Here is an 18502-nt window from a genome sequence, read left to right on the forward strand (position 1 = left end):
AATTCAAGGTCAGCAAATCTCAGGAGGTGATTTAGGTCACCAAGCCTAGGTTTGAAAAAGAAAAAGAATATTTTCCCTCTGTCTTCTCAAGTACCATTAGCAATTTTCTTCTCAGACTTTTGGGTGGTGGTGGAATAGCATGGATTTTGAACAGGAGCCCTAGCTAATTGTTATCTGTGGCCCTAGAGAATTTGCTTCCCCTTTCCGGGCTTTAGTTTCCCCTTCTGTAAATGGAAAATATTGGCTTCAATAATATTCAAGCTACCTTTTAATTTTAACATTGTATGTTTCTTCCCCCTTGCTTTGTGTGTGTGTATTCATTCAGCCCACTCTGGAGACCCCATTATGTTTTGGAGTTTTCCTTAAAAAGCTTAGTATCAGTGAGAGTGAACTCTTCCTGTTAAGTGTCACACATACCCAGAGAAGAATTAACTGAATACTAGATGCAAGCAATAGAAAAATTACTCTGGGCATGGTGGCCCATGCCTATAATCCCAGCAATTCAGGAGGATTGTGAATTCAAAGCCAGCCTCAGCAATATGGTGAGGCCCTAAGCAGTTGAGTGAGACCCTGTCTCAAAATGAAACATAAAAAGGGTTGGGGATGAGGCTCAGCGGTTAAGCACCCCCGGGTTCAGTACCTCCGCTGCCCCCCAAAAAAGTTACTCTTGTTGGTAATGGTTTTATTTTTATTATTTTTTATTGGATCATTATAATTGTACATAATAGTGGGATTTGTTGTTACAATGGTTTTATTTTTTAAGAGAAGAAAAATTTACTTAGCCATACTTAAAGTACTGAAGAAATAAAACCTTAAGACCAATTCCTCTTCACATTTGTCTTATCAGTATACAGTTTCTAAAGTTTATGAACTGTCTTCATATATGTCATTTGACTAAAACATTTTTGAAAGGGTGTGTTGTCCACTTTCTGTGTACCTGAGATGCAGATGAACGTGTGAATATGCACATCTGTATGGTCAATTAAGGAACCAAATGATAGTATTTGGAGAGTGAAAGGAGGCTATGGAAACATTTAGTAGTACAAAGAATACTTAATTTTAGAAACTGTCTCTGTTAGAAATAAGTCCAACAAAGGGCAAATCTAGCCCACAAGCCAGTGGTTTCCTCAGACTAGCCCTCCAGCTCTGTGCTCTGGTTCTGGACAAAAAGGAGGGGTGGAGACTGAAGAGAAATATAAAGCACAGCCCCTGTCAAAGTGATTTGATGATTGTTTGTTTAATGAACATTGAGCATGCACCAGCAGTGTGCCAGCCACTTGAATTAGAGATGAATACAAGATGATCCCTACCCTTGTTTATATAGAAGGAAGAGTTACTCAAAAGGAAAACTGCCAGTATCTACGATGAAATACTGGCTTCATGGTATGAGTTCCTGGAATTGGTGTTAGCAAATCCTACCCAGGTCGGAAGTAGAAGAGAAGGCTAGATACAGCAGTCTTAAATATCCTGATTTCCTAGCTGGCCACTTAGTCTTCTCCAAGTTTAAGGCACAAGGGAACAGTAAACAACAGTGTGGTTGATATCAGGATCATACATTTACATTTCCCCTTTCAGAATTCTAAAAGTTACTTGAGTGTTTCTTGCTGAAGCATTGCCTTAGAATCTGCCAAAATGTCTTTTAATTCTTCTTCTACCTTCGCAGCTAAGATACCAACATGGACTAGGGACCCCAGACTTGAGACAAACACTTCCTAACCTGAAAAACTTCATGGAGCACGGATTAATGGTCAGGTGGTGAGTATCTTTATCTCTGACATTGGAAACTATAAAATTCAAAATGAACCTGAAAAACTTTCCTGACTTCCACGTTGCTCCACACCTGCCCTCTGGGTTTTCCTCTGCACTTAGGTATTTGAAGAAAAAGAAAGGCAGCCATTCTACCTGGGAAGATCTAAGGTCCAGTCTGACTAAGGAGGGTAAGGAACCCTCTGGGGGAGAGGTGGCCCCAGGGATAGTATGAGGACAGTGCATTGCTGAGGCAGGCCCGGAGGGTAGCCAGTGTGGTTCATGGAAAGGAGACACAGACCCCTAGAACTTTTCTGAAGAGCATGCTAAGAACATGCCTGTCAAGTGAACATCAGAGTCAGTGGCTATGAGACTTAAGGGAGAAAAGTGGTGAGGAGTAAGTCAAGTTGTCAGGAGTGCCACACGCCTGTAATCCCAGGGATTCCGGAGGATGAGGCAAGAGGATCGTGAGTTCAAAGCCAGACTCAGCAACTCAGTGAGACCCTTTCTCTAAATAAAATACTAAATAGGGCTGGAGATGTGGCTCAGTGGTCAAACGCCCCTGAGTTCAATCCCTGGTACCCTGCGTCCCCACCCCCCCCCAAAAAAAAAAAACGTTGTCAGCCCCTAGTCTGAGACCAGAGCACATACTAAAATTGTCTTATGTTTAGTGCCAGTGACTATTGTACCATGAAGGCAAGCCACTCCTTAACCTATTAAATCCCAATTTTCAATTCTGCAAATGTTTCATGGAAATTGACATAGGTACACGAAAATAGGATGGAAGTCATAATCTAAAGCTTATTATATAATTTATTATCTTTAATATTATTGATATGTCATTAATAATATTCATGAATATTATTAATCATTCACCTATTACTTTTCTCAAAAGACTGAACTCCCACAACATGAATATTTGTTTCAAAGTTACCGTAAGTGGAGGCCAGCTAATGCCTAAAATCCCAATAACCTGGGAGGCTAAGGCAAGAGGATCACAAGTTCAAAGCCAGCCTCAGCAGGTTTGAGAAGCCCTAAGCAACTTTGTGAGACCCTATCTCAAAATTAAAAATAAAAAGACCTGGAGATGTGGTGCAGTGGTTAAGCACCCCTGGGTTAAATCTCCAGTACCAAAAAAAGAGTTACCATAAGGTTACCATAAGTAGTATATGGTCTATTTGTTGCTCAATTTCAGTTTTTACAGGTGGTCCATAAATAGTACGGTGTAACATAATGAGTAACCTGCTTTGTCAAAAAAGACTTGACCCTTTTAAAAAGAGAAAGGAAAAGGTGAAGATTGATACAAAGAAATCATTAGATTGATTTATGTGACTAAAATAAATGGAAAGCTGTAGACTCTAGCTACTTATTCCTGAAGGTCCATCCTTGGGTGATGGACAATAACATACAAAACCATGAGACCGGGAATCAGCCTGTAGAGTTAGACTACTGGAACAGCATGGTCTCCTGTAAAGAGTAATGGCTTCTGATCCCAGGTTTTTTCCTAAATAACCTGCTGTGTGGGTTTGAAGTGCTGCCTCTCTGAACTTGGTTTCCTCATCTGTAGTCCCTGCCCTGCTCATCTCACCAGTGTGTTGTAAGGATGAAGTGAGATATTAGGTGGTAAATATATTGAGGAGGGACAGAGTAGAGGATATAATATTGGTTTCATTTTCTCCCGTGCCATAAAGCTAGGCCTTGAAGATAATGAGAAAGTGACATCTGTGGTTGATCTTTACTTTGACATTTTTGATTTTTGTTCCATATGATCCTCAAAATGACAAGTTCTAGACATCTGGCTTTTGGTAGAACTCCTGTTAAGCAAACACACAGTTCTTTAAATAATTCTACTCAGAATATCAAAATTATTTTCAAAATTTGGTATTAATATGGAATTAGATGCCTAAGGAAGCTAGGAAAGGAATCAAGCTTAAGTGGAAAATAATAATGATAATAATTATAACAAAAGTGAGCTGGCAGACATTTATTTAGCACAATCTCTGTGTAAAGCTCTGTGGTAGGCACTCTGGAGGGAAACCATCATTGCTTAGGCCTACCTTAGTACTGATACAAATTGTCCCTGTATCATTTATTGAATGGTCGGTCTTTCCTCCTCTGGTTGAAATGCCACTTCTCTATATACGAGATTCCTCATATTTCAGACCACGTCTTCTCCATTGTTTCATTTGTTTATCCATGGGCTAGTGCCACATTCTTAATTATTATAAGATGTAGTTTCTGTAAGTCTGGTTGAGATTTGAGGATACTCAATAAATAGCATGCTTTCCCCACCCCCAACATTTGGAACCATTTGAGAGAGAGGATATAAGAGACAGGCTAATACAATCAAAATGTCAGTTTTATTACTGATAAAGCTGCTTGGAAATGTGGTTTTAGATCTGTAATAAAAAGGGATTACAAAGACATCACTCAAAATTAAACTTACCCTCCCTTCATAATATGAACTGGAGAGCCACAGCTTTTCCGACAGAGGCAGGAGACCCAGGTAGGCCTAAGCAATGACTGTCCAGATTGTGTTTGGCCCTCTAAGTCACCAGAGAAGTGCTCCTCAGAGAGAGAGTGAGAACGAGTGTGGAGAAAACCAGGAGTGCTGTTCCTCAGCCAGGCCCTTCCGGGGAAGGAAAAACCAGCAGGGAGAAGCTCCTAGTTAAGGGGATTCTTCAAAACTCTTGGCTTTTTTAATTTTAGAATCTTATTTGAGTGATTCAATTATTTTATAATATTCAATCTTTCTGTGAACTAAAATTCTTTTATTTTTCTTTTTTTAAACATACCTCAGTGACATTTTATAATTTTTTTCACGAAATATATAAGTATATATTTGGTCACTAGATACTTAGTCTTAGGTAGTTTACAGTTTAGATTGCTGTCAAATTTTTTTATCACAATATTCAACCTTTTTGTGACTGGTATACAGGTATACAACTGTTTTTTTGTTGTTGTTGTTGTTGTTGTTTTAATGTGGACAATACAGTCAACAGCCTTACTAACATTAATTACAGTTGTTTATCTTAGAGCATTTTAGATTTTCTCTGTATACGATTATAACTTCACTAGATAATGTTGTTTGTATTTTCACAACTTTTATTACTTTTCCTTGTCTTACAATTTATATGAAATAGGAGCAACTATAGTGGATATTCTTATCTTGTTCCTCATTTTAAAGAGAAAGCTTCTAAATTTCTACCATTAAGGATTATATTTATTGCAGGTCTAAATAGATACCATTCTTCAGAGCAAGGAGGTTTCTTTCTATTCCCAGCTTGGTAGGAGTTGTCTTTAAATCATGAATTTGTGTATTTTGGATTTTACCAAATGCTTGTTCTGAATCTGTTGAGAGAATACTATATTTGTTTCTCCTCTAATGTGTTAACATTTATAGTAATGCATTTTCTAATGATAAACCATCTTCACCTTCTAGTATGAACTATTCTTAGTTATAATATACTACTTTTTGTACATTATTGGATTAGTTTGCTAATTTTTTAGAATGTCTACATCTGTGAAATGAAATGAGTCTGGCCTATAATTTTTTCTTCTTTTAACATCCTTGCCTGATTTGGATGACTAAACATGATGAGATTTTAACAGCTTCATAGAATAAATTGAGAGTCTTTTTCTCTTCAGTGCTCTGAAACAGTTTATATAAGATAGGAGTTATCTATGTCTTGAAGGTCTGATACAGCAAGCAAAAACCCAGTAGTTTCTGTTTGTTGAGGGAGAGATTGTTGATTGTTAACTATGGATTTAATTTCTGTAATGATTACAGATTTGTTTATGTTCTGTTATGTTTCTGTTCAATTCCTCATTAACTCACTGCAATCTGATTTCCTGTCCTATCAGTAAGCTAAAATTCCTTTTATCCAGCTAGGTGCTTGCTGAACTGTGTTGCCAAACCCAAAGGTCACTTTTTCATTCTTATCCCTTTTGTCATCTCAGTGGCCTTCAGCCTCGTTGTCTTTTAGGCACCTTGTCCTTTCTTGACTTCCCTCTTCTGGCTGCTCTTTCTTTCTTCTGCCCATCCCTGCACCTCTACTTGATCATTAAAGGTTGGGAGTTCTCCCTGGTTCCCTTAGGTTCTCCTCTTTTTCCCTCTCTGCTCTGTTCTCATCTCCATAGTTTTAAAAACCATCTACAACAATGTGCTTATGACTCCTAAAGTTAAATTCCCAGTGCAAACCTCTCCTGAAAACTGGATAGCCAGAGACCTACCAGACACTGTCCCTTGGAGAATCACAGTCATCAGCCTCAACATGTTTAAAACTATCCTTCTGCCAGTCTTCTTTCTTTCAGCAGATCACACCCCATCTACCCAGTTGCTCCAACTGGAAATCACCCTTGTTTTTTCTTCTTTTCTTTACTCCCACCATATCCAGTCTAATGCATCAGCAAACCCTTGATGTCCACATCAATCTGACCGTTTCCCACCATCTCTACTGTTGCCACCCTCACCTTTTCTTAACCAGACAGCTGTGTGGGTATAACTTATCTTTCTGATTTTACTCTTGTCCCCCTTACTGTCCATTCTCATTAGTAGTCAGCACCATCTTTAAATTCTAGCTATAGCTTGGTCGCTCTGCATCTTCCATGGATATAATAAGTAGAATAAGTTCTTTTATGGCCTACCTGGTCCCTGCCTCATCTGGTATCATTTTCTCCACTCTCGTACCAGTGCTCTCCCAGGCTCCATTTAGATCTGGAGCAAATTCTTTCCTGTCTGAGTCGTTCCACTCACTGTTGTCTTGTCTAGAATTTGCCCTCCCACCCACTCCTCACAAACAGAGAACAACTTTAAGGAAAGCCACCCCAGCTTTATTGGCAAAGAATAAACCCCCAAGACTAGAGTGCACACTCATTTTAGGAATGGGAGAAACTGGGTTTTAAGAAAGCTCATACAATTTGGCAACCTTTTTTAAGAAAAAGAGTACAAAATTACAAGTACAGAATTAGAAAAAAATATGTATTTGTAATGAGAAACAAATCACAACTACTGGCACCTTGAAGATTAGACCCCTTTCTTCCAAGATCTCTTTAGACAATGGACCCAAAATATTTACATGGAAATGCTTCCACACTGCCCTTCCCCTCCTAAAACACTTTGATTTCCAGTAATTCTCAGTTCTGGGGTACAGAGAAATTAAATGACTTGCTGAATATGTTTGACCCATGAACCTATAGCAATAAAACAAGAATCTAGGTCTCCTGGCACTGATGTAGCAGACCCATTAAGCCCCAAACTTACACATTTACATAGTGCCCCTCTGTGCCACCTGTGCCAAGCACATTAACACGGAATGAACAGTAATGAGCACTTTATGGTACTCCAGTGAAAAATGGGCTGTGAAGGTAGATGTGAAGGACTGGGGAAATGAATGCTATGCAGTGGTTCCAAGTAGGACCACTGCAGGAAGCCAGGCTGGAAGTTACAAATCTAAACAAAGCTGGGACAAGCTCTGTTAGCCTCAGAGAACTTCCAAAAGCAACCTGGGGTTGAGGAGTTACCTCCCAAGCCTATGCTCCTTTAGGGCAAAGGGTAAAAAAAACTCACACTCCTAAGGGAGGCACTTACATCTTTCCTAGAAGGAAACACTCCCATTTTCTGTGTGGTTGTTGCCATTCACAGATTGGTCCCTGTGGAAGTACTTTGCTGTCTGTTCTTTTGGTGTCAAGGATTTCAGACTGGCTGAGGATCAGTGCATTCACTGAATTCCTCCTTATGGTAAGCTTCAAAGTTATGTAACAGCTTGTTTTGTCTTACTTTGTAAAGAAAGACTGTGATAAAAAAAATTAATGAAGTGATTTTTTTTCCTTGTACATTACAGAATTCTTAACTAATATTAGAAGAATCTACTGATTAATCCTAAAACAAACCCTTTTTCGTCATGAACACAGTTGTATGGGAACAGTTCTCAATGATCTATGCCAGCTCTTTCCAAAAGAAATCCCCACTTTCTCACCCTAGGATCACAAACCCAGTCATAACTGCCAAGCAACACACTTTGAAAAGCAGAGTTTCAGCCCAGAGACTGCTTTTGAATACTTGGTTAAATGTCACCAGAATTCCACTTAACACATCCCACTTGTCTTTCTCTTCCTACTGACTGTGGAGTGGTCCAAGACTCAGACTGACCTGCACATGCACAGCTGCCACAGTGCTGAGTTATGGTCAAGGAAGAATGTGCAACGAGCCGCTGCTGATGGCTGCCTTGAGAGGATAAGGTCAGCACTGAATCTCGGAGACAATGTGCTGTGGTTGCTGTGAACAGGCTGTACAGTGGGCCCTGGCATCCAGGTCCTGAGACAGTGCCTCGGTTATATCTCTCCACCACTCTCCCACTGCGTCTCAGCTGATCCCAGACACAACACACTCATTTCTGATCTCAGTTCTTTACTCTGATGAGTCCCCACTACCTAGAATAGCCTATCCAAATGAACAAGTGAATCATAGTTACTGTCTGTATTTTTAAAAATTTAAATCCATTTTTGGTTATTGGAATTTTGTTCTTCCTGTAAAATTTATGGTCATCTTAAAAAACAGATACAGAGCCAGGTGTGGTGGTGCACATCTCTAATCCCAGCAACTCCGGAAGCTGAGGCAGGAAGTTTGCAAGTTTGAGGCCAGCCTCAGCAACTTAGTGAGCCCCTGTCTCAAAATAATGGGGAATGTGGTTCAGTGGTTAAGTGCCCAGGCTCACCACCTCCTTCTCACCCCAAATCCTTTATAAGGCCTTTCTGAAGCCTTCAAGATAAGAACCTTAAAATCCATTTGCCTACAGTAAACCTCACCCATATTTAGAAGTCCTGAAAAATAAAAATTTCTTACTTGCAAAACTTTCTGTTTTTACTTAAGCTTGCAACAACTCTATGAGGGAAATAGGGTAAGAGTAACAGTCACTATTTTACTGGTCAGAAAACAGATTCAGAAACGTGAAATGACTGGCCAGGATCACATTATGATAAGTGATGGAACCAAAAACTCAGGTTATCTGACTCCTAGTCCCCTAGCCTCCTGTTCTTTGTCCCCTACCATGATAGCCCATGTTTGTTAGTGGTCATTCTGTTCTTCTCTGCCCTTCCTTGGCCCCTCCTATCTCTGCCACCTGTGTTCTAACACCCATCATTTTCCACGAAACACTCTGCAAAACTTTAGTAGTGGTTCTGATGGAAATGCTCTTTGCTGCTTATCCTACCCCATTGACCTCAGAGAAAAAGGAAACTACAAGCCTTAAAACTTTGTGCAGACTTTGAGAAACTTAAGACTGAAAGACAGAGCCAAACAAACAAAATTATTTATTTCAGTTGTACTGATATAACAGAAAAAGGGAAGAAAGAAGCCCACAGGTTAGATGTGTGGCCTGCAGCATGTTTGCCCAGACTCTTTGTCTTCCTTGAATGCCATGTTCTTTTTTCAGAGTAAGACAAAATAAGAACAGGATTTCAAAGCCATCTGTCATGTTTTATTCATGGAAGTTTTTATTCTGTTTAATTTTTCCTGATTATATAGCCTAAACTGTCTAACACCTTCATGTATGGCAGTGTGTGATACAGAGGAAGGAGCACTAGATTTGAGGATCAGAAAGTGTGGGTTCCAATTTCACCTCTACCTGATAATTTTCAAAAATTGTTTTCAAGTATCCATTTTTAAATTAAGCCAATAGCATCAGCCCTATTTCCCAAGTATAGTTGTATGGAACAAATGAGAGAGTGTCTGTCAAAGTGGTTTATAAACTAAAAAGAACAATATAAAATATTAAGTATTATTCATTCATTTGACAATCCATTCAATGTCTCCTGTGCATACACCATCACTATTCAAGAGATGAAGGGAGATTCAGAAGTGTAAGATTTTCCCTGCCTTTGCCTGGATGACAGCTGTTTAGTTTCTAATCTAAAGGAGTAGATAAGATAAATTAAATATTTTGAAGGACATGACTGGCAAAATATTCCCTGTGCGTCGTTCATGTTTCCTGATGTTTGTGACTTGGAGCCCAAGCCCCAGTATAGGTGGCAGGCTGCTGCGAGGTGGAAAGCAGCCTTCCCTGACTTAGTAGAAGTCTCAGGACCAGCTGGGCCATTTTTAAAGTGACAGTCATTCTCAGTGACCTTGGTAAGGACAGGAGGAAAAGTGTCCTTGACAGTTAAACAGTGTACAAGAATATTCCTCCAGATTCCTTGTGGTGTTCGATGGACACTGGCATTTAATGTTGAGAGAAGCAACTTGTGCTTTTAGGTGAGGTCGCCCCACTTCAGTGGTAAAATCTCCACATGGAGCCCCACTGGCTTACTTCTGACCTACTCTTCCATTCCTTTTTATAAATAGAATCAAGCTCAACACTTAAATAAAAATAGTAGAAAAAGAAAGTACCCAAGAACTTTGGCAAATTTAGGAAAATGGTTTTTCAGTAAACTGAAAATCATAAAAATCTCTAAAATAAGTAAGCCAGTTGACTTTCTTTAAAATCACAGTGATGGTATGAGAGTTCTGCTTTGAAGCTAATCCATTTAAATTTGAAAATGAGAGAGTATCCAGTATTAAAAGCTTTTCAAAGCCTCACTTTTTATAAACAAATCTATCCTCTTCCCTTCCCTTCATCATGCTTATGTAAAATTCAGAACTGAATTCTGGCAGGTGACAAACCCCCCCACCCCACCCCACCCCCGGCTTAAAAAACATGGCTAGCTGATGTTGATCTTTAAATTTAGATCAAATGACATTGTCTTTGAAGTCTCAAGAGTACTGCTTAAGGTAGCCTTGTCGCATGGGCTGCCCCTGAAAGCACTGCCTGCAGGCTGGCATCCCTAAAGGGAAAAGTGAAGCCTAGTTAGAAGTAAATGGAGAAGAAAGTTTTATTGGAGTTATTTACTCTAGGACAGCTATGTTAGAAGGAACCCTGACAAGTCATCTCCCTGCTTCTAGACAGGAACACACAAGGCATATGGGTATCTGTAGCATTTTAAAAGACCTTGGGGGACCAGGCTTCTTCCATAACTCATTCCAGAGTTTAAACACCCTCACTTCAGGAAATTCTTCCCTATATTTAACTTACAGGCCCCCTCCTGCGGTTAACACCCATTTCCGCTTTTTTCTGTCTTCAGTCAGGATGGAGAACAGCTGTCCAACATCCTTTGTGCACTAAACCTCCACCAGTGACAAAAAGCCATTTGGGTATCCTGGGCTGCTTTTCTCCACCACCAGCAACCAAGCCTTTGAGATCTTTTTGTTTTTGTGTCTTGTTTATTTCTGTTTACTCTTTTAATTATAAAATAATATGTGTTCAATGAATAAAATTGGAAGTTGCAGAAATAAACAGAAGAAGAAGAAACAATAGTCCCATGATCCAGAGACAAAATCCACTGTCATTTTAGCCAGTTTTTTAGGTATTTCTTTTCTAATTGAGATCCTTTCCTCTATACCAGCACTATTTGATGTAAATATAGTGTGAGCTGCATATGTAAATTTCAGTTTTCTGGCAGCCACATTATAAAAGGCAAAAAAAAAACAGATAAATTAGTTTTAGTAATACATTTGATTTAATCCAAATAAAATCAGCTTATATATCTAACATAATATTAGTTGTAGATAGACACAATACGCTTATGTTATACATTTATTTTTTTTATGTGGTACTGAGGATCGAACCCCGTGCTTCACACACACTAGGCAAGTGCTCTACCATTGAGCTGCAACCCCAGTTGTAACTTTAAAATTATCAATAAAACATTTATCTTCCCTTTTCCCATACTAAGCCTTCTAAACTCAGTATACATTTCACCCTTATAGCACATCTCAAATCAGACTTGCCACATGTCTAGTCCCAGGAATGAGTTACTAATGGCAGTAATGCTGGACAGTGTTGTCTCTACAGCTATATGTCCTGCTTTTTCATATAATATCACATCTTATGCATTTTTCAATGTCATTAAAAACTTTTTAGCACTATTTTAATGTCTCCATAAATATAGGAAATTCTTCCCTATATTTAGCTTACAGACTTACTTTATAGATTTAGATAGTTTTGTTTCCCATGTTGTAAGTACTTGGGTTCTTTTTTATTCTTTTTTTTTTTTCACATTAAGTAAATACTTCTCATTATATAGCCCAAAACAAAAACACCTAAATTTCTCCATCTGAATACAACTAATTAAATCCACTTATTTATAAAAACAAATAGATTCACTGAGTATTTCTTGTTCTGTACTAAGTTAGGTTGGAAATTGGAGGAGTGGAATTCAAGAAATAAAAGACAAACACTATTTATAAGACCTGACTCCACAGCTGGACTGCTCACATACTGCATTTTATTCTACCTTAGATACCCTGCCCTTCCTTTCCATCCCCCCCCACACACACACAGTCTTTCTCTCTGTCTCTCTCTCCCCCATCCCCCGATTAACTCGTCCTTCAAGATGTCAATCAAATATAGCCTTCTTTCATGAGACTTCTAGCTGACCACTGACTCGCTTCTCCATTGTAATAGCAAAGAACATACAAAACACCATGGTGTTCTGGTTATTGGCTTATTCTCTGTCTACTGGAGTAGAAACTCCTTAAAGATAGGAACCTTATTTTATATATGTTATTATTCCCAGAGCCTCATGTAGGCTTCCCAGTATATACTGAAATATGGTTGAAATGCAAATAATCATATTTAAGCATTAGTAAGATGGTACAATAAGAAATACTGTTGATATTCAGAGTTCAAAGGCATTATTTTAGAATGGCATGGGTAAAGAAGGTTCAGTGAAGGAATTGGGACTTGAATTGAGTTTGGGGAAATGGATACTTAAGTAAATGGGGAGAGAGAATTAACAGAAAAGCACTTAAATATTCTATACAAAAGGTCACTGTTTTCAGGAGTATTTCTTTAGCAGGTGCTAACAAGTGTCAGTAGAGAGCCATGCTTCTAATGTACTGTACCATTTCAGGAAGGCTTGGAGATAAGGTCTTTGCCCATCTAAAGCTGACAGGGTTTACAGCATTAGAAATCATCACTGATTGCTGACCTTTGGGTTAAGCTCAATTTAGATACAATTCCCTGTGTGTCGATTTGGAGTTGTTAAAGATCATTTTATATGATACTTGTTCAACAGTTCTTCTATTGGTGGATAGTAATGGGTAATATCATTATAGTGACCGTTACCGTGAACCAAGCACTCTTCCAAAGTACTTTAAATGTATTGTTTAAATAATTCATTTAGTCCGACAACCCTGTGAATTAGGGCCCATTATGTTCTTCCATATTACAAATGAGGAACTGAAGGGTCAAAATAATTTGAAGGTGACACAGCGATCAGGTGGCAGAGCTAAGATTTGAACCCAGGCAGAACAGTTTCTACACAGTTACTTTACTCTGCTTTAGTTACTATGCAATACAGCCTCTCACGCCTACGTGAAGAACAAAATGTTTCATACGAGGGATCATTTGGCATCTAGTGGTTCTAGAAAAGGAACCCTGTAATTACCGCCTTCTCCTGGTTTTCTTCGTTCCTCTTGGACTACTCCTCCTTATGTCGTGGACTTCTTTTCTACCTCATCATAAAACCTGCCATCTCTAAAGGTCCGGTCACAGGCCATTCTCTTCCCTCACTGTATTCTTAGTGTAGACAGTTCTGATCTCAGACCTCTGTTTAAATTGCCTCCTGTACATCTTCCACGGCATATCCACACACCTCTGTTTGTTTCTACCTATCTTCCATTCCAGACACCATGAGCCTTGGGGTTACCAGGCTGTTCTTAGCAATGGAGAAAGGTGCATTCATCTTTTACATGAGCCAAGAAGCCAGACAAAACTCTTTTGTTCTTTTTTAACCCCTAATCTGCCTGTATCTTTACTTTTGCATTCTGGCCCAATCTTCCATCACCTCTGGCCTGTACCACCACACAGCTTATAGTCCCCTGGCATCCACTCTGGGCCCCCTTTCCAAGTTCAACCAAAGACTGACACACACACACACTCACTCTCTTACTCTCCCTCTCTCCTCCTCCCCTCCCCTCCCCTCCCTCCCTCCCTCTCTCTCTCACACACACACATACCCTTGCTTAAAACTTTGTATTGGTCAGCTTTTTGTTACTGTATATAACAAATAACTGTTACTGTATATAACAAATAACTTATAAAGAGAAAAGGTTTATTTTGGCTCACAGCTTTTGAGGTTTCAATTCGTAATATGCCAGAACCATTGCTTTTAGCCCTCTGGGCAGGGGCAGGGGGGAGTACACAGCATAGCAGAACTGTTCACCACATGGTCAAGATGCAGAAAAGAGAAAGAGGAAGGGGCTGGTGTACCACTGTCCTGTCAAGACCACACCCCTGACCTAAGACCTCCAACTAGGCTCCACCTTTTAAAGGTCCACCATCTCCCAGTGACACCAATCTGAAAACCAGGCCTTTAACACGTGGGCCTTTGGAGGACCTTCCAGAATCACACTAGAGCACACTTTAATGACTTAAGCAGAAATGGGCTTCTGCAGGGTCTAGATTTTGTTTTCCTCTCCAGCTTCATCTTCTACCACGCCAACTCCTCACTTAGTACCCTTTTGGGTCCTCAAATATTGTTCTTTTTTTTCTTTCTTTCTTTTTTTAGTTGTCAATGAATTCTTCCCCCACCCCCATATGCATTACTGAGGATCAAACCCAGGACCTCACACATGCCAGGCAAGCGCTGTACCAATGAACCACAACTCTAGCCCCTGTTCTTCTTGACATAGAGTTTTGTCATATGCTGTTTTTCTATTAGAAAATACTTTCTACCCAGCCCATTTGTCATCTAGTGAAGAACTCTACTGGCCCTTTGAGCCTTGGTCTCTCCTGGGTCAGTTCTCATTTATGAGCTTTCTTAACCCATGTGCCCCGGCATCCCACTTAGCAGAGGCTGTTGACTATGATTCTTTGATACATGCCTGGTCCCACACACACACACACTAGACAATAAGCTCCATTAAAAAAGAAAAAGAAAAGAAAGAAACTTGGCTTTTTCCATTGTTACTATATCCCCAGAGTCTAGTGTAGTGCCTAGCAGATGCTCAATATATATTTGAGGAAGGAGTAAATCAGTTACTCGTTGGTTGTCTGGTTAATAAGCATGTAGTTCTATGCTGCACCTCTTAATACAGACAACCAAAAGGATGTGATTATCAAGACGCTTTCCCCAGAGTCCCACAGTCTCTATGAAGTGATAATTCACTGGCACTGTTGACTCAGGCACTTTTGCCCAGGACCTCAGCATCTCTGAAAGTGGTGGCGGAGCTATCCATTTTTCTTTTAAAATAACAAACAACTAAAGTCCCGTGGTTTGGTTCATGTCAGAGTTTATTAGAAATTTGGTGGTAGCTCAGCTTTAGCAGTCAGAAACTTCATTTCACGGTTTCTGTCATTGGCCTCAGGAGTCCTAGCTTCCTTTAGCTCCCTTCCAAGTCTAGTTTTAAAATTCTGAAAGCCTTCTCTGACCAGAGTTTTAATTTCCCTATCGAGTTCTTTCTGTGGCTAGGTTCTGTGAGATTGCTGTTCCTCTGGTTTCCCTGGCAAAGGTAGAGTTACAGGGTTTTTTCTAGTTTTCAGCATAAACAATTTATTATTCCCAAGTCTCAAGTGCTGTCCAGATACTCCAAGGGGTCCCCAGGTATCATTCCTGGCATCTCTTTCCTGTTCTTTACATGCTGTCTTGTGGGATGTTACTTATGCTCTGTATAAATGACATCAAGATGGTCTGTGTCTCTTTCTACAGACCATTTTATAGTCCTTATAAGGTTGGTTGCCTGATTATAATTTCAGTACATTAATTTATATGATGATTTCTTAAAGTGAAAGCTGATGGGTAAAGTGGTTGACTTGACCTCTTCTAGAACCTCTTTCTGTCTTCCTAGAGGATCCCTGTGTATTCCCCAACCCCAGGGAGCTCAACCTTGAGACCCACATGGATTGTGGGCTCCTCAAAGCTGGTCTCTGATGGCCAGGTCCTCACATCACATCACTTAGGGAACTGGATTTCCTCAGCTTGCTTATTTCATCCTTTTCTGTAGAACATTCTTTTTCATAGATTCATCTTTCCATCACTACTTGGTTTAAATAAAATCTAAAGTCTCCCCTGTTAAGTTATACCTTTTTATACTCTGTTTTTATTTAGTCAGACTTTGGCAGGAAACCTTCCAAACTGAGCTCAGGGGAAAGTAACCATTGGCACACATTGCAGCCTGTGTTTTTGGCTCAGGATTATTTCTATTTTTATTTTGTTTGGTGTTTTTGTTAACATGCAGGGCAAAGATTAAGCACTTGCACTTATCTGGTAATGGTGAGAGGCCATTTGATGGCTTGCTATGGCTGGAGATGGCGCTTACCACTGTTAACCCCCTGCTGCCTTCAGGGGCATCAGATCAGGCTGTGAAATGTAGTTTTCACAGAAGGAGGCACTGCACTTGTGTTTGGAGAGAGGGAAAGGAGAAAGATAAATCCCACCCTTTGCTCAATTTCAAAAAAGGATAGTAGCTTAATTTATGGAGGTTGTTTTTTTGAAAAAACTTAACTTTATGTCATAATTTCTTAGCTGCCAAAAGATGTAATTCTGCCTCAGCTTCGCCTTGGCAACCTGCTTTTGGCACTCTGTGGAGCCCTGTCATTGCTCTGCATTATTTAAGCAGTAATCTTTAAGAAGGTGAGAAACTATTATTGCTTTTTAGCACAGTTGACATGATATTGGCGCAGAGCAGTACCTAGAGCTTCAAACATTTCTGATGGCCGTAAACCAACTTAAACACCTCCATGTAGAGGTCTCACTGCCATGAGGTCATAGCTTGCTACAGGGGAGAAAGAAGAAGATCAAATGTTGTTTAAAAGGTTTGGGTTTTTTTTTTTTCTTTCTTTCTTTCTTTTTAAGTATTCTTATTCCACCAAGATGTAGCTGTAGATTTTGGCCAGGATCCAGACAATCAAGATTTAGTGTTTTGACCAGCTGTGATCTAGTAATGTTCCTCAGAGGAAACATTTTGTAGGGAGGGAAAGACACATATCTGAGACTGTGTGAATTGTACTCCTTCCTAATACTTTACAGTATGAGACCTGCTTGTAGACAGATAAAACAAGCCCAAGTGAATCTGGAAGAGAATAGCAGGTGAAAGGAACTGTTTTTAAGTGAAAACCCATCCCGGCTTCAAGAACTCTCTTGATGTGGTCAATCTTTACATCTTTCTTTATTTCATTTTCCCCTAAGTTTCCACATTTACATCATTTTATGGCAGAATTTATTTCTGCTCATAATTGATGCTTATAATGCCTAACAGTATAACAAGTCCTATAAAGTTAAAGAAAAGAAAAGCCAAACAAACTTAATGTAGGCAAGCAGAGAAGGAAATGATACTAATCCACATGACCTAAAAATGATTCATCTGATTCTCACTCCTCCCTCAAACAGAAATAGAGATCAAATTTTGGTATTTTGGTGCCAAAAAAGAGAAAGGAACTAACATCTATTTGTAGTTAGACTGACTTGGTTAAATCACAGCTTACTACCTAGTAGCTTTGTAGCCTTGAACAAGTTACCTGATCTGTGCCCCAGTTTCTTTATCTGTGAAATGAGGATGACGTTTGTAGCCCTTCATAGATACATTGTGAAGATTAAATGAGACCAGGATAAAGCCTTAACATAGCACCCCATTCATGTTAGTTGCTATTGTTTTGTTATTAATAATTCATTGTTGCTTGTACTAAAAATTTTACTTGTGTATCTCATTCAATCCCTACTGCAATGGCTATTAGGTGGATATACTCATTTTACAGATGAGTAAACCGGTTTGGAGCAGTGGAGTGCTTCAGCAGTGTCCAGCACTTCACAGTGGTGGAGTGACATTTGGAGTTCTGCAGTGATGCATACTGGAGATGTGGAATCACATTTTGGTGTTTTCTTACCTTGTTTTCTCTCTCCTCATCTTCTCTCTATAAAAGGAGGCAGTAGCTTTAAGCAATAAAACCAAGAAGAAAAGAAGGAATGAAAAGAAGATGATAGGGCAAGGATAGAAGAGTAGAGGGAACTAGCCTCTACTATTTCCAGATTGGCATCATGGCTAGGTATTAGTTAGGCAAAGATAGAAAGTCTTCCTCTAACAATAATTCATTTATATCTTCCTTTCTCTCCCTCTCAAGCTAAATTCTTAAAGAAAAATGGTATATCAGGGATTTAGGGACAATTGGAATGTTTCTTAAAGGATTCTGGGTAATTCTTGTACTCCCTAAGCAGCTGGTAGATATCTGAATAGGGGCATTTGAGCATTTCTGCCTTATTCAAAGCCTTCCCCACTCCATGCTCCCAAGAAAAAAAGAATTTCCCACTCACATTGGACAGAACAAATCTGTTGAAAATTTTGGTACTTTTTCTGTAAAACTCTTATACTTGGCTGCTGGGTGCAGAGGCACAGACATATAATCCCAGCGGCTGGGAGGTTGAGACAGGAGGATCATGAGTTCAAAGCCAGCACTAGCATAAGCGAGGTGCTAAGCAACTCAGTGAGACCCTGTCTCTAAATAAAATACAAAATAGGGCTGGGGATGTGGCTTAGTTGTGGAATGCCCCTGAGTTCAATCCCCAGTACCCCCCCACAAAAAAAAAAAAAAAAAAACTTTTACACTTGGGCTGGAATTGTGGCTCAGTGGCAGAGCACTTGCCTGGCATGTGTGAGGCACTGGGTTCGATTTTCAGCACCACAGATAAATAAATAAATAAATAAATGTCCATTGACAACATATAC

At 39.5% G+C, this 18502-nt stretch overlaps 1 protein-coding gene across 3 annotated transcripts in view; it reads left to right on the top strand.

Annotated features, from left to right (window-relative positions):
- Positions 1 to 18502, top strand: part of Uvrag (UV radiation resistance associated) — a 330605-nt gene that overhangs the window by 305223 nt on the left and 6880 nt on the right. For 2 of the 3 annotated variants that reach the window (XM_046442008.2, XM_046442005.2), the window contains exon 14: positions 1664 to 1755. The exons of the other annotated variant lie outside the window; for it this stretch is intronic. In XM_046442008.2, the coding sequence (XP_046297964.1) occupies positions 1664 to 1755 (92 nt within the window). The remainder of the gene's footprint in view (positions 1 to 1663; positions 1756 to 18502) is intronic. 3 annotated transcript variants of the gene reach the window in all.

This window comes from Marmota monax, unplaced genomic scaffold, assembly GCF_021218885.2.
Source record: "Marmota monax isolate L192 unplaced genomic scaffold, Marmota_monax_Labrador192_F-V1.1 WCK01_AAM20220418_F8-fsc00068, whole genome shotgun sequence".
In the NCBI taxonomy this organism is placed as follows: Eukaryota; Metazoa; Chordata; class Mammalia; order Rodentia; family Sciuridae; genus Marmota; species Marmota monax.